The following is a 26,999-nucleotide window of genomic DNA, read 5'->3' as shown; positions in this document are numbered from 1 at the left end:
GCGTCGGGCTTCTAATAGACTCTCGTTAGTAATCTCCTTCTTGCGCCCCTTAATGCACAATGTACTATTCATTGCGTTTTACTTTAAATTCGTATCTTCTTAAAAAAAACTCCATGTAAAGTTCGGTTGCCCAGGTACTGAAAACATTAATATCAACCACGACTGGAAAATCCTGAAAAACACTTAGGATTAGCATTCACAAGAAAAGATTCAGATTCAAGATTCAGAGAGTAATGAGGGTTTCTTGACAGGAGAAATATTGCAAGAAAGCGTTCGTATCGTGAGGTCCGTTTGACGTTACAGCACCTACCCTACAGGTTACAGGCCCTAGGTTAGTGTAAAATTCGAACTTCATATCTTCCTGTCCCGCTGACGCTTATATTATTTAATGCGAAAGTGAGCGGGACGGTACGATACGAACTTCGATTTTCGAATGTCGTAGTACCCCCCCTCCACGCAAAAACTCCCTATTAAAGCTCCCCAGTCTTCTTCAACCAATCGAGTGACACAAATGTTACAGTACGATTACTTGGAGTTAACACTTGACAGATGGGCGTGCCTTCAGTCAATTTTCAACTTTGAGGTCATACAAATAAAATAGTTTTTACATAATCTGTAAATGAGGGTAGCGGTATACTAAAAATGGCTTTATTTGTATGACCTCAAAGTTGAAAATCGACTGAAGGCACGCCCATCTGTCAAGTGTTAACTCCAAGTAATCGTACTGTAAAGTTGTCAAACGGACCTCCCGATCAGAGTGCCTTTATGTGACAGGCTAGATTTTAGTTTTAGTTTCTTCCTGAATGTATAATAATAATCTGTGAATATAATAATTACTCTTATATCAAAAATGAACTCATGGACGTAACGTACTACCCAAACGGGACCGAGTACTCTGAAAATTCGTGTTTACGAAAATGAACCGTATTACTAAGAGAAAAGGTATTTTTTTCCATAGCGCCTAACATAGAGGCTAATCCACGATGAGAGGGATAGTTACAACCGATGCCATTTGTCTCGTTCTTTCGTGTTTCCAGACAATGAAATACCATTATTAAAAATGTAACTACTTTGTTGACCATGACTTTTGTATTGTGTCCTTACTTACATTATCCATTTATAACATTTTTCAACTCCTTTTCCCAAAAACTATACCAGCGCGAATCCGGGGCGCGTTAACGTAGACACAGAATAAGTAATACCTAGTACAAGTATCGTAGAGTAAATTGTATCTCATCCATTTTTTGATCGGATTGATGGTTTTAAATTTGTAATATCTTTTGAATGAAATGTCCGACTTTGATGATTAAAAAAGTAATCTACGAGTATTGAAACAGTCTTGAATATGAAACGATTTCTTTGGATAAGGATTAATGCAAAATTAGTCTAATTTTGGTCGGCATTTCGGTCAACTTTTGAAACGTAAAAAGTAGTTAGGAAGTATAGTGATAAGAACTACAATAGTTGGACATAGGTAGGTAACGCGAAGTTTTTTGTAGATACTGATATATCGTAGAACTTGACTTGGTATTAAAAATATCAAAATCGCTAAACCTTGACACCTTGTCAAATACAATTTGTATTTTGATCTCGTCGTGGCTGTGGAGTGTCAAGGCAAAATATTCATGAAATAAATAATGTCATTATGTCATAGTGAATGACGTCTTTAAACACGACTGGCTATTGCCCGCGACTACGACTGTGAAAAAATTGTTTATCGCTATCCCGCGTGAATTATGCACTTTCCGGGAATAAAAACTATCCTATGTCCTTTCCAGGCTCTCAAAATATCTTTATACCGATTTTTTTTATTTAACTTAAAAACAAATAAACTTGCATTTAAGTCGGTTCAGCGGTGTAACTAATAACAGACCAATTTTCCCATTTTATGATATTATATAGTAAGGGGTCTAGGTTGGCAACGCATCTGCAATACCCCTGGTGTTGCAGATGTTTATGGGCGGTGGTGATCTCTTACCATCAGAAGACCCACTTGCTCGTTTGCCATCCAGTCGAATAAAAAAAAAGACCCACTTGCTCGTTTGCCATCCAGTCAAATAAAAAAAAAGAAGTAGAAAGTATTTTGTATATTTATTGTAAACAATTCTTTTAGGGTACGATTGATACGTGAACCCTTCCTTTATAGGATCACTTGTATGTCTGTCAGTCTGACGGTAACAGCCAACTTTTTACAAAACTACTGAAGCGATCGAGTTGAAATTTAGTTTATATACGAGTACACATCAATAAAAATAAGTATGTTGTAGTAAGTCGGTTCGGTGACCTATGTATATGTTAAGGCCGGACCAGTAATGTTAATGAATTTCAAACATGAGGCTTTTGGAAGGTAACTTGGAAAATAAAAATAAATAATAGGTAAAGAACAGTACAGTAAAGTACAGTACCAGCCACCAATATCAGATACAAGTAAGCGTGTATAAATATCGGGTGCGTGTCAGATATTTTTGCACGCTCCACTGTGGCAGACAGATATTACTGCAGGTGACTGTACCTACATTGTATGGCATAAGGAATAAGGAACCTTAAATATATTTTTTTGTTTAGTTTTGTGTTTATTTTTTATTGTTGTTGATAATTTTCAAGATTGAGAGTTTTGAAGTATAAGAAATTAGACGAATATTTACCAATTTCCCTCCCTCGCCTATCTCAGAAACTACGGGCCCTATCATTTTGGGAAAAAAATACAGAAAAATAGCTAGGTATTAGGATACCTAACTATCATCATCATCATAAGCCGAGAAACGTCCACTGGTTAACAAAGGCTCCCCCATAGAACGCCACAATGAATGACAACTTGCCACGGCATCCACTCTCACGATGTCGTCAGTCCACCTGGTGGGAGGCCTGCCAACGCTTCATCTTCCGGTTCGTTCGTGGTCGCTACTCGAGGACTTTTCTCCCGCAACGGTTATCAGCTGTTCTTCGAGCGGGGCAGGGTGTATATTTTCCTTGAATATACATGCACCCTGTCCCGTGCAACAGTCAACGCTACAATTCGGGGTGTTGCTGGATTTTCGATTCATCCTAAATCACGGTACTTAAACATATTCAAATTACAAAATGACAAATATGGACCCACCCGAAGAGTGTCTCTTACCTGCCGAAATACACCGTACGCGCCTGTAGACACCACATCTCCGTACATATTACTGCAGCAAAACAAAATACATTGTATGATTTACAGTCTCCATGGATAGGCAATTGCTCCCAGGGACCCTGAGACGGTGATGAGATGGGATTTTATGGGAGCCCCCGCTCCGGACACATACCAAAAACAAATTATTTTTTTGATAGGGAAATCCAATATCCGAACTGCGTTGACAGTGGGGTGGTAGAAGATACTACCTATCACGTATCATGTGTGCTGAGTGGGCCTCATGCTATACCTACGCGACAAGATAAGATCTCGTAACACCGCCTTGACTGATCCGTCATCGGACGAAACCAAACGTAATGGAATGTAAGCTCACATGTATTTTAATTAAATATTTCTAATTGTATCCCTCAGATAACATAAGTATGAGCGGTATGATCGTCTATCGACCAAGCTCCTTAAAATAAAATAAAAAATATTTAACTTAGCTTTTTTAACATACACATAAGGTTCAAGTTTAATTTCGAACAAATATATATAACAAAACTTAAAAAAGATCCTCCCCTTTTCGAACACAGTTAAAAAGTAAATCACTTCAAAAGTAACCACGCAATTTTAAAATGGATTAGCTGGGGAACCTTCTGTTTTCATTAAGTTAATTAAGGTCAGAATTAGTTAATTAATAGACGTGGCATTTCATTGGGAAATTGACGGCAGGTACGATCAAAAGATAAAGCCGCCCTGTTAATCTCGGTTGTTAAAACAGTCTAAACGGACAAAATTAAACTTGTTTTTCCTTATTAGCTTAACCAGGATAAGTCTCGTTTATGTTCTAGTGCTGAAAGCTTAGGTTAGAATTTTAACTTTATGTAAAACTATGTATATGTACCGTAGATATGTACTAATAAAGTACCTAATATAATTACCTACTACGTATGCACATTAATCTTGTTTGTTAAATGAAGTTTGGTTATTATATTTCTGTTCTGGTTGCTGATGATGCTGTCAAAACAAGAAATGTGTTAAAAAATCACCTCGTTTTTTTTACAAACTCGGTTTTTCTAGTACTAACTGCGGACAGACAGACAGACAGACGGAGAGACATGGCATATAAGAGTTGATTACGGAACCCTAAAAACCGAAACGCGCTGGCAGAGAACATTTAACTAAAATTGTTCGCATCCACCATATTCTAACCAAAATTAATTAATTCTAATATTAATGAAACACTTTGACAATTGTTGAGATTAGCGATAACAATTCACTATATAAAAAGGCTTTAGAATGGAACTCGACCATTCAAACCAGGGATCTGAAACCGTGTGTACGCAAGAAGTTGCATTCAAACATACAAATCTACAGTTTAGGTACACAATGTCTGCAGCATTCTACATATTATTAATAAAAGTAAGTTTTTTATCACTTTGCTTAATTTGTGTTTAGTTACCGCATAACAAAACTGTACAGGAATTGATCATAATATAATTAGGTATAAAATGTCCTCTTCGGGCTCCGTCGTAGTTATGCTTGACTTTTTATATACTTACATTGCGTGGGGTGACACTCTTTCCCGGCCCGGATAATACCGACCCTGTTTTTTGTGTACACGCCCATAGAAACTGCCGCGAGCTTCTATGGGCGTGTACACGAAAAACAGGGTCGGTATTTCTGTCGGCGGCCGATCGTAAAATCCGGGCCGGGAAAGAGTGTCACCCCATTGCGTGTGGTGTCGTTGTATTTATGTTGTGCGGTAACCGTCTCTAGGAGTACCTACTCGTATATTTGGCCATTTAGGAGATCATGAAATTACTGATTCACTACTTTTTCGCAAAAGCTGACGCTCGTAATTAGTCGAGTGCGTCAGATCAAATAAAAGGACGGTGATACTTTATTTACCAACAAAATCCATGATTCACATTGTGCACAGAATTTTTGGCAAGCCAGTTCGGCGTGACGGCAAGTCAGTTCACTATTTCGTCTTTCACTAGAATCCTCCGAAATGTCCTGTTGTCCTATATTTGAATAATTTCGTGAATATTTTGGATGGCCGTGTGGGTGATAGAGGTTTTGGTCTTTGAAACCGCTTCGAATAAAAACGGTGGACTGCAACAGTGGCATGTCAGATATTTTTATACTATGTTGTGTAAACTACGTGTCTTTGAAAGTAATTAAAAATCGTAGTGCGGATCTAGTGAGCACAATTAGACTGGTGCACAGATGAATGAGAATGGCCGACCTAATGACCTGAGAAGTTGTTAGTCATCTGCAGCGCCGGGTTGTTTTGTGTTTAAATCCTATGGACCCTTACTTATTTTTGAAAAATAAGTAGATTATTTTTGTTGTTAACTAATAGTTTCACATATTTCTAAAAAGGTGTAATAAATAATACCGCTTAGTTTATCATAAAAGTTGGCGCACGATTGTCATTCCAAAATTTGGAAACTACCTACTTATATCGCTGGACACTAGACAAAGTTAGACATTTTTCAAAAGATGTGTTTTTTGTGTTTTGGTTGGGTTTTAATAAGGGTACCGATTGTGTTAATCGGTCCCGTACACAGTAACTCGTCCGTGATAAAGTCTATTCGTGATAAAGTTTTTTCGTGATAAAGTCATTTGTGAAAAAGTTTTCGTGAAAAAGTTTTTCGTGATTAAGTACTGACACGGTCCGTGATAGACGGACTGACCGATACAAAACTATTCTGTTTATTCCTTTTACGGTACAGAACCCTAAAACAGCCTGAATGGTGTAAATCAAAAAACTTTTTCGCTTTGTAAATGTAAATTGAAACAAATGAATTTCAATGAATAAAGGAAAACTTTTCTTGTTGCTCGTTGGAAGCCCTACAAATAGATACAATACTGGTAAACCATAAAAAAAACTTTTTATAACTTCTGTTGTACGCAACCAGTCACGTTTCCGCAAACAAATACAGAAAGAAACCCTTCAAAATGTTTGCACTAGTACTCATAACTAGTAGTAGGTACTCGTAAATAGCTCGGAATTTTGCAACATCTGAGATATATTCGTAACCAGTACCCATCAGCAACTTGGTGCCCCTGCTAAGTTGAGCACAAGGCAAACTGTCGTACCATCTTTTCGGAAGCCAATTGGCGTATTTCCACGCCTCTGTTTATAATGGAAAGCTGTAGGGGAAGCCCCCTAAGCCCGGACGGCTCCTAAAGCCGGATAGAATTTGAATCAGTGCGAAAAAGCGCGCTAATTTGTTGCTTGTGCCGCGAATGCCGCGATTAGGTAGGAAGCTTCTCCCAAGTGAAGTGCGGGAGGGGAGTGCCTAGCCATAGCCATAGTGCTGACTCATTCGTCACGGAGCGTGGTGCGAATTTTGAGGTTAGTATAAATTTGGTTCGAATTATTTTTTTGGGGTCTGTTTAACAGTATTTTAAGTATGGGGTGATATTCATTGTTATTAATTGTTATTGCTATTGTACTAATCTGAAATAATTCATGCATTTTTTTGTGATTCCATAACACACAATGTGAATGAGAATTTTTCTTGTATGTATCTAAGGGTAGGGACACTCTCAAAGTTCCCTAACACCGGAAGATAATGATGAAGATTTGGTTCGCTGTCAAGCTTGTAATGAGTGGGCTAATGAAGCGTGTGCTGATGTTTAAGAGCGCTCAGATAGCTTCATTTCTTTATTAACTAGTGATTTTTTCTATTGTAAAAGAATAGATATTGTAACAAAATTGTTTGTTAAAATAATTAAGATTGGTTTTTTGGAATCTTTTTGTATTTTCGTGTCTGTACCGTTGTCCAGCAGTGGTGTAGCGGTATAGCACACGGCACGGAATGCCGAGGACCTGGGTTCGATTCCCAGTGCTGGTCTTATTTTTCTGGTTTTTCTGTGCATCTATATTTCAGTTTGTATTTTCAATTTTTGTTAAAATAATGTTTAAGTTTAAAAATGAACGAAAAGTTGTCTGTCCGTCATTAGATGACCTTTTTGAAAACGTCCATTTTTCTATGTTAATTATTCCTTATTATGTATATCTAGTACATTTAAATTGACATTTGAGACTGCTGATATATCTGTGTTGATTAGTTATATAGTAGGTATACTCGTACCTAATGCCTTCTTCCACGAAGAAGCGTGATTTTGTCAAAATTATACCTTAATGACATTGTAATAAGAACCACGGCACGCGTCATCGTGAATGACTCTACCTATAGCCAGCTTATTAAAGAGAAATAAACAAATTAATCTATAACACGATTTTTTTTTGTTATTCCTTAAGTGTCCGGTTCTCGGGGACCTGCCCCTACAAGTCGTTTGGAATTCCCAAACAAGCAAAATTTACATGCGTTCGTCTTACGAGTACATGCGCTTTCTAAACTTTAAGTTTTAAACTTTGCAGTAATGTTCAGACCGACTGAATAGTACCTAATGTAAATAACCTGGCTAAATTGAACAGTTAAGCTTATTTAGTTTTCAACCGACTTCAAAAAAGGAGGAGGTTCGCAATTCGTCTGTATGTTTTTTAGGGTTCCGTAGTCAACTAGGAAACCTTATAGTTTCGCCATGCCTGTCCGTCTGTCTGTATGTCCGCCCGCGGCTATGCTCCGAGACCGTTAGTACTAGAAAGCTGTAATTTGGCATGTATCAGTCACGCCGACAAAGTAGTAAAATAAAATAAAAACTACAAAAAAAAAACCCATAGACGTAAAGTGGGGGTGATGGTAGTAAGTATATCAAATTTACAAGGAAAATTATAACGGCAAAAATTGCTTGAGAATTATTAGTAGTTTAAGACTAAATAGCAGCCTAAGGTATAAAATATAACTAAACTTGGAAGAGTCCGTAACACAATACGAAATCCTTAGAAAAATATTACCTACTTGTTTTTTCGTAATGGCTACGGAACCCTATCTTGGGCGTGTCCGACACGCTCTTGGCCGGAGGTAGTTCCATGTCACCAAGTCAGGATCTGATGATGGGATCTTAGAGAAATCGAGGGCAACTCCGAAATTTAAAAGCACACAATAGCGACTTCGGCATTTTTAAAACCAAGTCAAGTTATTTACATTCAGAAAATATAATTTGTTGGTGAACTGAACCTGATGAAGAAGATCGTAGGTACCAGTACCTACTCTGTTATAAAATAATATAACTATGCCGTGTTTGGGCTTAATGGAATCGTTGTGAGATGCACTTTGGCTACAAATCACTAAAAACCATAAAAAATATTTTTAAACAAAAAATGGAAGCGACTATAAAACCTAGTTACTAGAGCCGGCAGGAGTGATTGAAGCCCAATATATAGTATGTAGGTGAGGTAGACGACTATAGTTCCAATCCTGCTGGCCCGTGCTGATGCACTGACTTCAAACTAGTAGAAAACTATTTTCTAGGTTTTTGTATTCGGTTCCATTTTTTGTTAAAAAAAATAATATTATCATAATGAGTCCTCGCATGCTTTATAAAGAACAAATTAACACTAAGAATAACGGCCGAACGTACTTTATAAAGCACAATTTGTTAATTGAATAAAGAATTTTATGAATATTGACACAGTATCCAACACAACAAAGCTCACCCACGTCTAGGTCTTAAGTACTACATTTGTTATAAAAGTTTGGGCTCAGGAGAAATAGTATTACTTACTTGTTTCTAAAGTGGGAATTTTTTAGAAGGTCCTCTGTCTCCGGCACGGGCTCCATCTTGAAGTAGCCCCGGTGCCTCCGCCGTACCTCCACCCCTCGAACCCTGCAACATGAATAGTAGAACACTAAGTTCACTCCCTTATTTATACAGAACAGCGAATCAGAGAACTAAGAACAGAAAGAACACTAGTAATTGGGCTGTTACTTTTCGCCTCTGAGGGTTTTTCCAGCTTACCAGTGAGAGGGCGGTCTGCCGGATGGGCTATGGGCTATCACCCATGCTAAGGGTGATTAAAATAAGCAATCAATTTTTTTAATGTGTGTAATGATAGATATAACAACATGTAATATAACTGTAATATTCAGTATAATATACATTTGAAATTCTATTTACTCAAGAAGTACACTTTCAACGATTGTTTTCTAGGTAGTATACCTAAAATAATCCTTGTCTAACCTCACCAAATGCATATCATATAGAATATACAGAACTAATAAAAATCATCTACTCCAGTTTACTTCTTGTAAATAGAATAAAAATGTAGCGTTACATCAAAATGTTACAGTTATATCAAATGTTACCTTTTCAGGGTGTTCTTTTTACGTGTCAGTCTATTCGCGAGATGTTCTAAAATTAGCCAATGCAATATCTCAGCGTTACCTACTGCTGACAGCAGGATGCAGGACGCCCAATGGGGAGCACCAATTACGCATGACCTCACACAGAGCGTCGTGTCTATGGCCTCTATGCAATATCTACGTATTGACCTAAATAAAGCATCAAATATCAAATTTAACATGTTGTCGAAATTTTAAATTTAATCTGAAATGAATTTTTTTTTCGAACGGACTTTATCACATAACTTTTTAAGTCCTATTATCGGAAATCCGAAAATTTCCGCATCGCAATCGCATTATTGAAATTCATAATGTCAATAATCATACATCTGCTATATACATATATTTATTGTCATATATCTTTTAATCCTTAGTGTAAATGAAATTGGATAGGTAGGTCTAACAATAAAAATAGGCAAGAGTAACGGATGCACGCAAGAAACGGGTGTACTCTGTTTTCGGCGAAATATGTTTCGCTAAATTGTCAAATAACATTTGGCCAATTTTTATATTGGAAAGTTTTACTTCAAAACTTGTGCGAGCGAGCGAGCGAGCGAGCAAGACGGTTCGGAGTAGAAGCGACTTGGATAGTTTAGGTTCAGAAGGCTATGGCGGGAGCAAAGCGGAGCGTAGCTCCCGCCATAGCCTTCGATGTTAGGTTTTTTTATAACAGTAAATATAACTGCCAATGGGAAAGTAGGTCGGATGCCATTCAATATGTTGCTTAATTAAGGTATGCCAATTGCCAATCAGTACATTTGAAGAACACATAAATGACATCTTAAAAAAATCCTAGGTAATAATTTGCATTATAAGAATTAGGTAGTTCTTAATAATGCCATTATTAATAAGAAAATTATGATAATAATATTTGTCTGTTATGAAGGAAAAATTTGTGAAAACAACATTATAAGTTGAGATATGTTGTTAGTAATGACATTAGGACTAAAAAAAATATGAACACCGTCTGTTATGAATTCCGAAATTAGTAATAGAAATTTATGAACAAAAAAGAAAATAAATATAATGAAGAGTTATTATTATGAACACAAATCGGTAGTAAAATAAAAAAGTTTATGAGAGTCAATATGGACCCGAGGAAGAGCTGCCAGAATGACCGTTCATAGCAAGTGGGTGATTTAGATTCGATTTTTGATTTAAGATGAATTAAGTCACCCCCTTAACTAGATAATTTTCACAAACGCATTTTTTCTTAGTAGCGAATTTTCACATCGCGATTTTTCACGATCGCAAATTTATTTATTCATCTTTTTTCATGTAGCGAATTTTTATGAGTGTTTTATAATGTTCGCGTTTATTTTTATCACGTTTATTTAATTAACTTATTAGTTCATGGGACTGATTTTATGGGTTCTTTGCCCAAAGAATAACAAAAGGAATCCTACTATTGTTAATTGGATGTCTGTCAGTTTGTCTGCAACAGGGTTCGATCTCGAGAGCAGTGATTGACAGACAGTTCAAAAATATACACATTATACAAAATAATAAACATTTAAACGCCATGAAAAATTTGTCAAACACTTCATCAACTAGATTTGTGTAGGTATGTAAATTACTAACAACATTATTCGTGCTAAAGTTCACATAGGCTACATATGTCACGATTTTTACACTAGGTAGGTATAAATACAAAAGTAACTATGCGAGTATCTCTCTTAAACCGCCGAACCGATTTAGACAAAATTGGTATAATTAAATAGAGATACCTAGCTTTTATCCCGGAAAATGCATAGATTCATCGAAATAACAATAAACAAAATTGAAGATAAAGCTAGTAGGAACATATTTATTATATTCAAACTAGTCACTTACCTGAGATCCGACAGCATATTTAAAAGTATTCAAAACACTGAGCATCACAGAATAGGGGTGATTATAAAATGTTTTAAATATTTTTTTGTTTTTGCGTGTGATTTTTTATTATATTCATTTAGTTTTGTAAGAGCGGCAGTGACACGTTATATTCCATGCTCACCTATGTCGAGCATGACTAACAGGGATCCACAAGGATTGGCAATCACAATTCGTTAGCATCAATTGAGATACATAATGCAACGAATGTTGCTTGGTTTCACTGCTTTTATTGTCCAGTACTATGCCGAGATGACTTTAGTAATACTGCTGCTCTTGACATTGACTCATATAATAGGTAAATTCTCGTTTCTCATATACAAATAGGTACTAGTTACCCAAAAGAAAATAGGGCTCATTTGGGTTTTATTGGTAGGACGAAAATAAAATAAACTTTTTGTTCTTTACCCGATTATACTTCATAAAATTTTATTGAATTGTATTCTAATTATGCCTTAATTATGGACCATGGTTAATTATTTTAGTGATCAAACATAATTTTCCTCTATTTTCTTTTAGGTAGTGTTCAGGGGGCGCCCGGAATAGAGATATAGTAACATCAAGTTATACACTGGAGTTTTATAAAGTTTGTTAACCCTAAAATATCTTAATCAAATGTGGGATATTTTTGTCGGCAACTTTCCCGTTCGGTGTCTTTAAAAAATAGGGCACATTTTTAGTCAGACATTTTCTTATGGGCTGTAAATAGTTTTGCAAAGCCCCAGAGCTCTGCGCTTTAATAGGTACAATTTAAAATGACTCCGCTAAGACAATATTTATTAACCTAACCAACTTAGATAAGTTAAAAAATCCCAATATTGTTATTTAAAAATAAACAAATACAAAGGTCTCGGCCCTGAATACAACTTTGTTCCATTCGGGGTTGAGACCGTGGGGGCCCAACGCAAAAAATCTTTGTAAAGAATTATCCCAACGGCTTTAGGATACCACAGGGAACAGAAAAGCTGGCAGTTTCCTCGCACAACGTATCAGCATTGCTATACAGCGTGTATTTTTGATAATATCTCAAACTGTAACCAGACGAAGATTTAAGCGCTGTGAACCGATATCAAAACAAATGGTTTATTTAGAATGAACTACCAGAGCATAATTAATGTTTGAAATATTTTCGAGCAGCAATGTAATAATAATAATAATATTCATTTATTTCAAGTAACATGACTCATAGAAAATACAAAAAGGACAGAAAAAAAAGAATGCCTACAATAATTTGATACGCGAGAGAAGCGTTCTGTGACAGCTGTCACGTCAACAAGTGCGACGTTTTGAATAAAAACAAAGTAGTATCGCGTAGTGATACATTGCGTGCTACTCACATTCAGTGCGAAGAACACGCTAGGCGCGTTCTCAGTTCGTAGCCAGTTTTCGCTGCAAAGCGGAAAAACGCTGCTACGCGCTACGAGCGTAGCGCGTAGCAAATGCGGCAGCGAATGTGTTAATTAGTTTTGTAAGGAAAATAATAAGACTATTTTTTTTACTAAAACCTAATAAAATGTGATTATTAGGGCCTTCACTAACTGCCCTTAAAGTTTGAGGCAGTATCAAAAATACACGCTGTAAGTATCATCATCATCATCCCAGCCTATATACGTCCCACTGCTGGGCACAGGCCTCCTCTCAGAACAAGACGGCTGTAAGTTTACAGCCAGGAAATGCTGCCAGCATCTTTGGGTCCATGCCGCGGGGGGATACTTTTACATTTTTTGTCTAGTTATAGTTTAGTTATTAGTTTGTTTTATTTTTAGTAATAATTTTAAAGTAGTAATTTTAATTATAATGAAATACTTTATCAAGTAAATACATTTTTGATATCTAGTCAATTACTTTAGGTAAGTTAATCATTAGTAATAAATTAATCTTTCAAAGTCCAAAATGTACAAGTACCTATCTCTAAATCGTCTGAATCAAGCAAGGAAACTCGCTTTCAGCACAAAAAACCGCGCCGAAATCGGTGCATCCGTTTTAGAGCTATGATGCCACAGCCAGGCAGACTAAAAAAACATATAACACCCCTGTTTTTTCGTCGGTGGTTAAAAAGGTCTTGTGCGACCATACAGCAGTAAGTAAACGAATACACTAAAGGTCTTACCGGCACTAAAGTCTATTATCTTGGCGATCTAAGTAAAACCTTAAAAGGGATGTAGAACTTCATCTAGAAATAGCATCATCATAACAGCCGTAGGACGTCTAATGTTGAACATTAGGCTTCCCCCAAAGACCTCCAGTTGATTCGGTTGGAACCAGGTCATCCGTCCATCTCGTCAGTGGAGGTTCTACGATGCGCTTGCCGATTCGCGGTCTCCATTCGAGAACTTTTCGGCCCTAACGGCCATCTGTTCTCCGTGGTATATGGCCTGCCTATTGCTACATCAACGAGTTAATTCGCTTGGCTATCGCTATGTCTATGACCCTCGTTCTTCTAGAAATACCTATGACTCTTTGGTATTTTTGTCCTATATTCAGGCACTCGTGGCATTGTGCTGGGCTTCGTCGCTGGCGGACCCAGAGGAGGCAGTCCGCGACTTCAGCGAGCACATACTAGCCATCCCTAATGCGGAAAAAGTACTAAACTCCGTTCTTGGGCAATTAGAACACAATCAACAAGTCGCGAGGCAGCGGTTCCTACAGGAAACCGAATGCGATGAAGTAAGCAGCTAATAATGATAGTTTCTCGACAGGCGATATCGCTAGATGGCGTTAGTGTCGACAGGTCCGTTTGACGTTACAATCTTGTTTGGGTTGGCTCATTTAAATATTCAACCCCAAATGTGACAAAAATGTCAAAGTAGTCAAACGGACCTCTCGGTACCAACGCCAAATACTCTGTCAATGAAAGCCATTCCATTCAATCCATACTAATAAATGAGAAAGTGTGTGTGTTTGTATGTTTGTCCGTCTTTCACGTCGAAACAGACCGACGGATCGACGTGATTTTTGGCATAGGTAGAGATAATTTATGGGCCAGAGAGTGACATATTATATTAATGCTTTACATAATTTTTATATTCGCGTTATTAATGTTTTAAATAATTTTTATATTTGCATATTCTTTGCAATAACTGTTTATGAGGCGCTATGTCGTAAACCAATCGAAAGGCCGCGCCTTGAAGACATTACACAATCGAAGTTTTTCCAGAAGGATAACTACCTACCAGTATTTGTCAAGTACTTAAAATATTCCAAAATACTTCTTCTTCTTGTTTGTTTTACATTAGCTTACGCACGCAGCATCTCCCGCGTGAACTATAATTCCCAATCCCCCGGGAATTTCATAAAACCAGTCCGTCGAGGAACTCTCTGTCATCAATTTTCTACTCTAGAGCCCTGGGTTTTCCGCTATACCTATGCGTTTATGAATAAATACGTAGAGATTTTTTTTATAATGTAGTAATAGCAGCCCGCCCTGGCTTTGCACGGGTGCAATTTTGAAAAAAGGTGACAAAATACATAAAGTATAATCAAAGGCGATAACTTCACATTTTTCACTTCCCTTTCCCCAAAACTACACCCGCGCGGAGCCGGGGCGTGCCGTTATTAACATACATTAAATATAAAAACTTTCCTCTTGAATCATCCATAATTATATGAATAAAACTGCATTAAAATCTTTTGCTTAGTTTAAGATATCTAAGCATCCATACATACAGAGGTACAGATGGGAAGCCACTTTGTTTTATACCATGTTAAAAACGAAGATTTACTTTCAGATCCTGCCAGAGTACACCGAATCCTTGCAGGGACGCGAACGCGACGTGGATCAACTGGTTGGATATGTAAACAATCCATTTTATAATTTTTAGTAACACCTGAGCCGCCATTTTGTTTTGCACAGTTTGTCTGCCTGCACAGTTCAATAGGTTCACGGCCTATAAACGTAAATAGACGTAAACGGCGTTAGTAAAAACAAAACTTATTTAGTTTTCATTTTCAACGCAATTCATTTTAGTGCTTTCAAATAATAATTATTTGTTATGCAAGGCTGGAAAGTGACTGTTTGGCACACGAGTGCTTATATTGAAACCCGAGCAAGTGAAGGATTCTAGGATTGAACCACGAGCGAAGCGAGTGGTTCAAAAGAAGAATCCTGAGCGTAGTCGTGGGTATCAATAGCACGAGATGCTAAACAACTTTACAGCCGAGCGAAACACACAATTTTTCACCTCACGACAGCGAGTAAAATAGTAGGTAGATGGAAGAAAATAAATTGAACACTCTTATAAATCAGTTTCAGGTAGGTTATGCTAGCTAGCTTATGCCAGCGGCTTTTTCTAAATCGCAGAATTCTCATCCCATGGCAATATCTCAAAATACATTCACGTTCTTGTCTCCATAAAAAGAGGGAATTTCGAAGTCCAAGTAAAAGTTCAGCTTTCTAGATCCAGGGTATGGGTTGAACGTTGATAAGTGAGTTAGCCAGAACTTTTTACATTTCATTATGCTAGTAGCTAAACATATAAAGCTAAAATAATTATTACTAGAATTGGTGATATTGATGACAGCGTGAACTTTTTTTCCTCCGGTAGGTGCGTTCTGAATTTGATCACATATCTATACTACTTACCTATTTTGTCTTTTTTTGTAAATAAAGACGAAAAAACTTATGACACAATGAACAAAATGTAAATAAGTGGTATCTTATTTTATTATTGTTATTATATTAATAAATAACAACAATAATACTTAACAAAAATGAAAACACTAACGCATTTATATTAATAAATATTCTATGACAAACCGCGTTTCTGCGTTTCAGACTTAGGTTTCAGAACGTGTCATTGTGCTTTCTTTTCAGGTGCGTTTTCTATACTTTGTTTTTTTTTTAGCATTAGAAAGAAGGTATACCTATATTTGAATTCAATGGAATCAAGCAATCTGGTAAACAAATGTGGCGACTGACATTGACACTTGACTGACGACTGGCTGACTGACTGACTGACATTGGCTCTAGTGATGTGAAGGCTCTTTACAATACTTTGTTCAATCAGCAGTAAATAATTATTTTGAATTTATTCATATTTCATTATTTTATGTTGTCCCTAAGTTTCACAATCCTAACTTACATTTTTCTTATACGAATTTCTACCAAACTTATAGCCCCATTTGGGCTGAAATTTTAAAAAATTGGGAATCACGTGTTCTCTTAGTTCTGTTCAAGAGTCATTCACAATGTTTCCATGTCCCTTTTAACTTAAACTGTATAATAGCATTTTCACGAAGTTTTATAATTATATCTTCAAATTTATCTAACGTTTTTTCTAAACAAACTTTCACTCGTCTTTATACCCCTTTAAGGGTTGAATTTTTAAAAGACCTATCCAACGATACCCCACACTACAAGGTGGGATGAGAAAAAAAAACCACCCCCACTTTACGTCTATGGGAGGTACGTAAGGTTTTTTGCATTTTCAATTGTACCATTTTGTCGGCATAGTTTACATATATATTCGTGCAAAATTACAGCTTTCTAGCATTGATAGTCCCTGAGCAAACCCCGGACGGACAGTCAGACAGACCGACAGACATGGCTAAACTAGAAGGCATCCATTTTGGCTACGGAACCCTAAAAATGGTGAAACATTTATCCACTTTTATTTTTTGACGAATATTTTCCCCAAGTTTATGATAAAGTAGAGTTACTCTAGAATTTAAAGGGTCAGTCAAAATATTTATTAATTTAGAAGAGGCATTTTTAAATAAGACAGGGAAATGAGTGTAGACACAGGGAAAGTGATAACAAATAAATAATTTCGTTAGTGTATGTGAATCAAACTCTCAAAACAGAGATCGTATTGTCTAACGCGCTGACGCTCTTTCTACCCTCATCTTATTCCGAGAGAGACAATATGACTTCAGCTCACCCATTCCGAGCGTGGTTATCTATCACCATTTAACGTGCATAATGGCAAAGACTAAATTTCGCTTTTACTTCATAATCATCAAACCATTGACTATTGTTCCTAAAGCACTTATTTATTTCACGTGTTCATTAGAGCGTTTTTAGATTATCCGATCCGATATCGGTATTGGACGCCGATACGATATCGGGGCAAGTAAAATGTTTGAAATATGATCCGATATCGATCGGATAAACTGAAAGACTGGTACATACTCGTATTTCATACATTTTACTTGCCCCGATATCGGATCGGATATTCTGAAAACGCTCTAAGATACAATATACATCTAATACACATCTGTGCCTCTCGCTTTTCTAGAAACATCTCCCCATATGCAACTTGAAAAGGAAGATCCGGAGGCTCAACACGAACGAATACGAATATCGCCCGGCTTACTACGAAGAGGTTCTTTGTGTGACGTCAGGCGAAGAGAAGGGTGTATCCAATGGTGTAAGCAGACTCACGCAACTATATAGGAACAAAAAAATTACTTTTTCTCAAACATCCAAGGAAAAGTCGTCCTTATCTTCGTGATCATAGAACGCCAAGTACGTCTTTGTATAGCACTTATTGAAGACTCGTTCTAATTTCAAATTAGAGGATGGTAATGGAATTTCATACAACATTGTCGGCCATGGCCAGCAAAGAGATTGTCTTTTGTTTCAGTGGGTTTTTATTTCTTTTATTGGCTATCTATGGCATACTGCCAATTAAAAAGACATAGTTCGCCTATGTTTATTTACTTTTTAATTACGACTAGATTATTTAATTAAATTAAATTCAATATAATAAAGAAAGATTAACATTTATTGTTCATAATTTATTAAAAAAACCAATACGGTATTTGACTATTTTGTATATGTTTTATAAATTAAAACTACACAATGCCTGTTATCGAATAGAAAAACAATTTTTAACCTACCTTTACAAATAACAAAGTTATAAAGGTTTGAAATTCAAGATTAGACAGAGAAAGACATACTGGCATGTGACGTCACACGCCAGTACCGCCATACTTGCTGCATAGAGAAAAGCGTTTGAGAAAGAGACAGGTATATAGATTTTTCATAAAATTACTATAAGTCCAATATTCAACCGATTTAAATTTTCATAATAATATTAAGATGTGGCAAAATCAGGAGTTGTCAAATACCTTATTACCTAGGTATCGTTATTTTTAGGGTTCCGGAGCCAAAATGGAAAAACGGAACCCTTATAGTTTCGCAATGTCTGTCTGTCTGTCTGTCTGTCCGTCCGCGGCTTTGCTCAGGGACTATCAATGCTAGAAAGCTGTAATTTTGCACGGATATATAAGTAAACTATGCCGACAAAATGGTACAATTGAAAATTCAAAAATATATTTTTTTAGGGTACCTCCTATAAACGTAAAGTGGGGGTGATTTTTTTTCACATCCAACCCTATAGTGTGGGGTATCGATGGATAGGTTTTTTAATACCATTAGGGGTTTTCTAAGACAATTTTTCGATTCAGTGATATGTTTGCGAAATATTCAACTTTAAAATGCAAATTTTCATAAAAATCGAGCCCCCCCCCCTCTAAAATCTAAACCGGTGGGTGGAAAAATTTGAAAAAAATCAGGATGGTAGTAAGTATATTAAACTTTCAAGGAAAACTATAACGGCTAAGTTTGCTTGAGAATTATTAGTAGTTTATGAGTAAATAGCAGCCTAAGGTATAAAATATACCTAAACTTGGAAGATTCCGTATAAAATACGAAATCCTTAGAAAAATAATACTTATTTTTTTTGTAATGGCTACGGAACCCTATTTTGGGCGTGTCCGACACGCTCTTGGTCGGTTTTTTAGTAAATAAAATCATTACAATGTTTGGTGGCAAAAACACAAACCCAAACAGCTTAGGTACAAAAAATAGTTGAGAAAGAGCATTTTTGGCGTGAATATAAAAAAAAACAAATACGTATACGGTGTCTACCTAAAACGAGTGGTTTTTAATAAAAATAAGTGTTATTGTTTCTGATATGAGTTCATCATCAAGTGACATGGTATTATTTCCTTGGATTTGTTTAAGAATAAGCACTATACAAGCCTCGTCCGCGAACAGGGATTGTCGGCCTCGGCCATCTATAGCTACTCGGCCGACAATGCCCTATTTCGCGGTCTCTACAGTAATGTAGTATTATAATGGACTTTACATGGCAAACCATTACCAATAAAAAAAAACGTTAGTACAGTTAGTTTATCAACCAACTGCCAGCCACCCATACATTGCTTAGCTTGTCATTGCGGCTCGCATATTTTGTTCCTTAATTTGTAGGTATATATATAGGCTTTAGATTTTTATATTTATTTTTATTATTATTTATAATGCACAGGCAGCTTATAGCTGATGCATGCATATCATTGTTCACTTGTATTATTTAATTTAAAGTACTTATCAAGTCTGTTTAAGAATTAATTGAAGGTGCACTGATCACTGTCTCGGGCAAACTGTTCCACTGTTTCACGATGTTATTATGTTAGTTTTAATTGTTTTCTATATAGTGAAACGAGATTGACGTGGACACATTTTGCACCGAATGCCACAATGACACCGAAAAGACAGTTTATAACGTGTGGAGTTGTGGATCTAGACCTAGTCGAGAAAATCGCGGAAAAAGGATGTTTATGGCAAAATTTCCCTTGGATGAAGACCGGTAAGTATTGCCTTAGATACTTTTAATTATATTTTGGAGCAGCAAGCTGTTTATAATAATTTAAACAAAGGAAAATAGATATTTCATATTCCATAACATTGTCTACTAGGGATGTACTATACTATCGATTACTGCAACCTTATTTGTTTATGAGTGCAAAGAATTCTTTAAAAATAAAAGAAGTGGAATTACATGACAACTTCCATGCAATATGACCATAATTATCCGTACACTCGTTCAGGGAGACATTGAAGAAAATGCGGCTCACACTATAGTTCCTTGATTATTTAGTAAGTAATTATCGTTTATACTTGCATTATTTATGTATTGTATGTAAATGTGTATATTTATATATTTTATATTTAGTTGCAGATATATTAATATTTTATAGTATATGTTTTAAATATTGTATATATTTAGGCATTTAGAGTTTACATTATATAATTGCATATTATGCATTTATATTTATTCAAATGTTTGGCTCTATTTGTCGATCCTTATTTTTTGATTGCTCTTCTCTACCACTCAAAGGTTGTAAGCAGAGATCCCTTCAGGGATAAGTCCGCCTCTGTACTTAACACTTTTTTGACACATTTTTGTTTTTCCGTTTTGTGCAATAATGAGTATAAACAAACAAACAAATACGTCAATTTTTTTTTCGAGTCTAGTGATTATTTGAGATTTTAACCGTTAATATAAAAAATATACCTCATTTTAATGACAAAATTTTTTCAGATGCAGACAGTGGGTCAATCTAATTGGAAAAGAAGATTTGGTGTATGTTCCAATAGAAAAATAGCGTACATTAAAATATTGAAAAATCATAAAAAAATAAAGAAAATCAGCAGAAAAAGTTAATTTTATTTGAGAACTATATTTTCTGTCATTTAAATTTAGATTTGTCACTAAACTGCGATACCTATTATATCCAACCCTAAGAAATATAATTATTAGTCATCGAGTTAATCAAATCTGTCTCTAAGTTAGACATCAGATTAATATAAACCTGTATCCTAAATTATAGTTTGATCATCAAAATTCGGTCACCAAACTAAAAGATCTGTCACCTAATAAATAGATCACTTCCTTAATTCGATGCTTCTACCTATTCTACTAAGACAGGATTGGTTAGGTACGACGACGAGCGAAGCGGGGAGGAGTGTTAAGTAGAACTGCGACCCTCAGTGCGCGAGCCGAGCGAGCGAAGCGAGCGTGCCGCGGCAGCAGCCGGCGAAGTGCCAGAACTGAACATGATTGTAGCAGGTACTTGAGTCTTGGATGTTTGTATGTATTTAATAATAATAATATCTAATAATAATAATAAGATAGTGATAGTGTAATTTGTGAGAAGATATTATTATTATTTCATTCATTGTGTATAATTATCGTCAAATTTCAGTTCAATTATTTGATGATCAATATTATTTTCCAGTGATTATAATAAATTTTTAGGAAGCCATTTTTATATTGTTTAGTGATTCAGATTTAGTAACACATATATTATTTTGGAACCCAATATAATTATTTGATGATCAATATTATTTCCGAGTAATTTTTAAATAATATTTAGGTAACTGTTTAAATTATTATTTGGTGATTCAATTTAGGTGACAGATCTACTATTTTAGGAACAAATATTATTTATTAGGTCGCCGTAAACGCATTTATTAGGTGACCAATAAAATCATAAAAATATTATAAATGAAACGGGTACAAAATTCAGATCTATTGTCAAGAAGACATTAATATCAAAGGCGTATTATAAAGTTAATGATTATATCATGGACAGGGATATTTGGAAATAATTCCGATCCGCATTAGCGATCCATTCAAATCGCGAACCTACTGTGTTAAAAATAAAGTTGTGTTAAATACTTGTAATGTATACATATCATTTAATAATATTGTAAATCTGTTTTAAAAAATATATATATACCTCGTTGAGTTTCTTGCCGGATTCTTCTCAGCAGAGGTTTTTCCGAACCGGTGGTAGATTTTTTTTGACATTCATGAGTGCTTGTTGTAGCCTAGATAAAGATATTTTGACTTGACTTGACTTGACATACCCATTTTATTTTCGGTCCACATTCAAGTCCAAACATAATATTAGTGCATTGAAAGAAAAGATCCACTATAACATACCCTACGACTTAAATGTGGATTCGATCCTAACCTAATTTTTATTACGAAAATTGTTGATGTGAGCCTATATTTCAACCCTCACCTTTTTATCGATATCGATATAAAAATTTAGCATGCTATACTAATTTAGTCTGTTATATTCGTATTATTATTCTTTGACAGATCTTTGGTTTACATGTTGGTAATGGTTTTCCATGCAAACTGATTCTATTCGCTAGTATGGGAGTCCCGCCTCTTCAACCGTAGTGGTTATATTCTCTTTGGATGTAAGTTTCTAACAGGACTCAGAGCGTTGTCAGTTTATCCAAGTAAAATGTATTTAAATATCTACCTACAAATACTTACTCACAAAATTGTACGGAACCCTCGGTGCGCGTGTCCGACTCGTACTTGGCCTTTTTTTTATTTAATTATCCAGCAATTGACCTTTCCTCAAAAATGTCCGTTAAAGTTGAGATTATTCTTTACATATCAGAAGGTGAAGTGCATAGTTCATGGTCAGCGAAAAATTTAAAAGCTAAAAAGATTGCAGGCGCGCTAGCTCGACAATAATAAATTTGCGCGCCTGCAATCAGTCACAATTTAAAAAAAAAAGTTAAAAATGTCATGGACTGGAAATGGCAAAAAACGTATACAGCCAAGTCTAATGGCCGGTATCAGATATTTTGTTGGAAATCCGGACTTTTTTTATTGGCTCTGAAACAGCTTGTGGTGTTTTCGGTGGAAAAATACACGCAGTTTATTTTTTATGAAAAAAAGGCAGGAAAGCATAAGAAAACTATTGGAATAAAATTAAATGTATTAATATATTTTGAGGAAATAAAAAACTATTTCAGAATTATTCACCATTTTTGAGAAAGCTTTATAATATTAGTCTCGGCTGGAATAGCAATTGCTGGCTTCGTATTAGTTAAACGGACTCGCAAGCTCGTCCGTTTAATACTTCTACTCAGCCAGCAAATGCCTACTTCCAGGCCACGACAATAATCTATTACTATCGCACTTGATGGCATAATAAGTGTACGTAGATGAGGGATATCGTACAGTCGCCTTCAGATATTTCGGAGCGGCCAAGGTGGTCAAAAATATCGGCACATGCACTCTATTATTAAGGTACCTACTCGTATTAGAGTTCATGTATCGATATTTTTGACCACCTTGACCGCTCCGAAATATATGATGGCGACTGTACCTAGTTGAAGCTTCAATTGTGCTAGTAATAGTGTTTTGTTTGTTTTCATTTTGTTTGTTTTTATTATTATTTTTATTAGTTTTGAATTTTTACTTTTGATATTTAAATTTGATTACTATTTGTTTGGTTTTTTTTGTGCATTTTTGTGGCTTTCCGTGAAGTCGCCAAGCGGTCACAGAGGAAGACCAGCGTCGTTGGCCTCCACGGCCAACACTAAATATGCTGAGCTGGACCGCTGCGTAAAAAAGAAATATCTAGCTGAACTTAGATGCAACTTAGTGCAACCATCCTTTATTTAATCACGCTTGTTATATTGATAGACGTATGATTAATTAGGTACATTGCGAATCATTTTTCCAGGTTTGTTCGGGGCTAGGGCTGTCTTGCGTGCAATGGAATAAAACAATCCATTTGACAAGGAGACGATACACAAGGTAAACGTTCGCTTAAATAATATATAAGGGGTCGACAAACAATTTTTGCGGTGTTCTGCTAAACTATTCTATTGGACAGCCATAAATACACAATAAATTAAAAAAACCTAAAACGAAAATGTCTGCCTGAATTTATTATTATATCCCGACCAAGCTAATGCCCGGATCACATTATTCCAGTGAAACCGTTCCAGTAGAATGACACTGCGGTGCTCGATCGATCTTGTGTAACTCGTTTGGATTGTGACCCCGCAATGTATCGCTACTGGCACGATTTTACTGGAATAACGTGAACCGGGCATAAGTTTGCACCTAGCTGGAATGCGAAATTCCGCCCGCTTCCCAGCAGGGCTACTACGAAACTCGAAAATCGACGTTCGTATCGTACCGTCCCTCTCACTCTCGTATCAAATAATACAAGCGTCAGCGGGACGGTACGATACGAACTTCGATTTTCGAGTTTCGTGGTAGCCCGGCAGCTCGCCTTCCCGCGATAAAATTTAAAATTTAAATTTGGTGGGGTAGTATTTCACAAAACATATACGAGTACCTAGGTATTGGAGCATAGGTAGGTACCATTATATTTTTATGCCATTTAAAATGTTTTGTAAGGATGCCAATTTTCCAAGGGTGGTTTAATAATAATGACGTATACATAGCCCGAGCGGTCGATATGCTTGACCCAGGGAGTTAGAAGTTTCAGCATTGGTCCATTTCAACGTCAATGTTATAATTATTAATGTTAGCGGGTAGTCCTACGAGCGTTTTAACCGCTATCAGTTTACCGTGAGTTTCCCTGTCGCTTATACTGAAGAAATGAGCCAGATATAATGTGAGGATTTTATAAAACGATGTGGTGTGCTTGCGGTACAATTACCATTCATTATATGACGACCGGATGGCCAAGTGATTAGAAAACCTGACTACGAAGCTTGAGCTTCCGGATTCGATCTCCGGCCGGGGCAGATATTTGTATGAATAATACGAACGTTATTCCTCGGGTCTTGGATTATTAATATGTATTTATATAGGAAAAACAGAATATAGGTATATTATATTCTGTTTTTTGTAACATGATTTAAATGACAGATGGCATACTGACGTAACTAGAGTCCTCCTAGAGTCCCTCCTACTGTTACGCAAACTATCGATACTTTTGCATGTACCATCAGCCAAATATGTGGTCTACCACCCTAAAGTTGATAATCGTTTGCATGTCATAAATCAATAATGCCAATAGATGTGTCTGACAACTTAAAAGTTCGACTTAAGCGACATATTAATTTTGATAGGAACTTGTTTAAAAATTGGTAGACAACTTATTAGGCTGATGGTACACCTAGTGCTTAAAGTGGCAAAAGCATTATTTGTTGGTATAAACGTTACGCTATCGAACTGAAAGTATTATTTGAATTTTAAAATATATATATTCAGCATTTGGAGTGTCACTTTCCGACTTTGACGACAAACCTTGAAAATTATTATAAGGTTGTTTATTAAAGAAAGTAAGTTAATATAACAATTTGTTAGCGAATTTGAGTTTAAATATTCGAACAATCAGCAGTTTTAATGTGATTTAATTTTTTCATGCATTAAAAAATAAAAATAAATGTTACCGCCTTACAAAGTTACATAATCATCATGTGTCATTTGAATCATGTTAGAACAAATGGAGTTTAAGTATGTTTAACCGTTGCTTAATATCCATAGTACAAGCTTTGCTTAGTTTGGGGCTAGGTCAATTGGTATCCAATGTCATTGATATTTATTTATTAAAATTTCTTGCTTTCGGTCTCTCATTTCTTCAATTTATGCGGCTGGAGACTGATATCGGTTTAAACGCACATAGTACTACCCGCCCTCTTCTGTCCTACTACTGAGCATAACGTACATCACACCCTTTTTACGATACGTATATATACGATACGTACCTTGGCAGTAAACTCCTGCTCAGACAATTTTAACTGTCATTATTCGAATGTTTATTCCATATGATTTTCGAAGGCACATTTTTGTTGACATAATAGAAGATTCTACTACAGTTTCCAGGTTATCTAGTAGAAGCACAGGACGTCTAATAAATAATCGAATGTGATCAAATTCTACAGACCATTCATAAAAAAAATTTACCACAAAAATGACGCGGTTGAAACGCATGAACAATGATCTTTTAACATTGCAACCGCTCGTAGGTACACTTCTTTGTTGAAAATAGCCTGAATAGCTTCGAGAAAAGTATGGTACGGCCTTGCCTTTGTTTTTGTTTTGGTCGACTTGACGGGGGCACTCCCGTGCCCCCAGATTTATTCGTAGTTGCGTTGCTCCTCCTAACGCCCAATTCAGTTTCTTTCAATGACAATTCCTTTATATGATAGACACCACCTAATGCTATAGCCAAGGTCGTCTGCTCATGAGGGAACTCCTCATAGGTCGATAGCTTTGATACGTAATTTTACAGTCATGTAGGTACGTTCAGTTTTGATGATACACTTTGATCAATCAAAACACGAAAAAAATATTTGTAGATTTTAACCACAAATTTAACGCGAGCGAAGCCGCGGGCAAAAGCTAGTCCTTTATAAAGGACTCATTGTAATCTGAATATCAAACTCTATCATGGATGACATAAATTTTGATGTTCATACATAAATCAAAAATTTGACTTGTCCGTTAGGAGTGTCACTAGTCACTATAACAGTGCCACTACCAGTACCTCTAGTGTAAGTTTTCGGTTACAAAATACGTGTCGATCACGTTCGCGTAAAATCTCAATTTGTATGGAAACACGAACATCGCAAACGTTCCACTAGAGGCGCTGTTCGTGTTTCCATACAAATTGAGATTTTATCGCGAACGCGATCGAGACGTATTTTGTAGCCGAAAACTTACACTAGGGGCACAGAGTTCAGGTCACACATACAAGAATGTAATAACAGCGTGATTTTGACCTTCTGTACTCGTAGCTGTGTATGTAGTCATTCACTTCAACTTTCGCGGCACTACCTATACACGAGTTTTTCTTTTCAGTGACTGTTGGGAGACCAGGACTTTAGTGATTCCCGCTGGGTGCGAGTGTCTGTGGCCGGCCCACAAGCTCGGAGATATGTCTTTACATCTATAAACATGTTCAATAGCCCTAATTTAACAATAAACGAAGCAATCAAAGAATTGTGTGCATCGCCAAAACTGTAAATTGTCTTTTATTTCGGCCAGCTTAAATCTCCATAATCTTGTTAATGTAAAGCCGAGTTTAGACTTGCAAGAAAAATCGTGCAAGTTGCATTACATTTCGAGGCGGTAAAGTCTACGAGTTTGCAGTGGTCAATCGAGCGCCGCAATGTAATGCAACTTGCACGATTTTTCTTGCAAGTCTAAACTCGGCTTAACAAAAATTTTACGTAT

At 36.1% G+C, this 26,999-nt stretch overlaps 2 protein-coding genes across 6 annotated transcripts in view; one reads left to right on the top strand and one right to left on the bottom strand.

Moving 5' to 3' along the window:
* Window positions 1-11,365, bottom strand: part of LOC141435893 (serine/threonine-protein kinase OSR1-like) — a 36,847-nt gene extending 25,482 nt beyond the window's left edge. For 3 of the 4 annotated variants that reach the window (XR_012452230.1, XM_074098746.1, XM_074098738.1), the window contains exons 1-3: window positions 11,197-11,365; window positions 8,747-8,848; window positions 3,119-3,170 (exon numbers count right to left, since the gene is read on the bottom strand). Coding sequence is in view for 3 of the 4 variants with exons in the window: in XM_074098746.1 (XP_073954847.1) it covers window positions 3,119-3,170; window positions 8,747-8,848; window positions 11,197-11,213 (171 nt within the window). In the remaining variant the exon portion in view is untranslated. The remainder of the gene's footprint in view (window positions 1-3,118; window positions 3,171-8,746; window positions 8,849-11,196) is intronic. The other variant, XM_074098733.1, reaches the window with a different exon arrangement.
* Window positions 4,432-26,889, top strand: LOC141435921 (uncharacterized). 2 transcript variants are annotated; one of them, XM_074098768.1, is made up of 6 exons: window positions 4,432-4,522; window positions 13,720-13,902; window positions 14,964-15,020; window positions 17,472-17,603; window positions 23,524-23,597; window positions 26,625-26,889. In XM_074098768.1, exons 1-6 carry the CDS (start codon window positions 4,490-4,492, stop codon window positions 26,716-26,718), a joined length of 573 nt encoding a protein of 190 aa, XP_073954869.1. In that variant the 5' UTR covers window positions 4,432-4,489; the 3' UTR covers window positions 26,719-26,889. The 2 variants fall into 2 exon arrangements, with proteins under 2 accessions (XP_073954869.1, XP_073954861.1); XM_074098760.1 differs by having other exon boundaries at window positions 14,964-15,029.
* The last annotated feature ends 110 nt before the right edge of the window (window positions 26,890-26,999 follow it).

Source organism: Choristoneura fumiferana, chromosome Z, assembly GCF_025370935.1.
Source record: "Choristoneura fumiferana chromosome Z, NRCan_CFum_1, whole genome shotgun sequence".
Lineage (NCBI taxonomy): Eukaryota > Metazoa > Arthropoda > Insecta > Lepidoptera > Tortricidae > Choristoneura > Choristoneura fumiferana.
The sequence above is the reverse complement of the archived record's forward strand: the minus strand, read 5'-3'. Positions and strand labels throughout refer to the sequence as shown.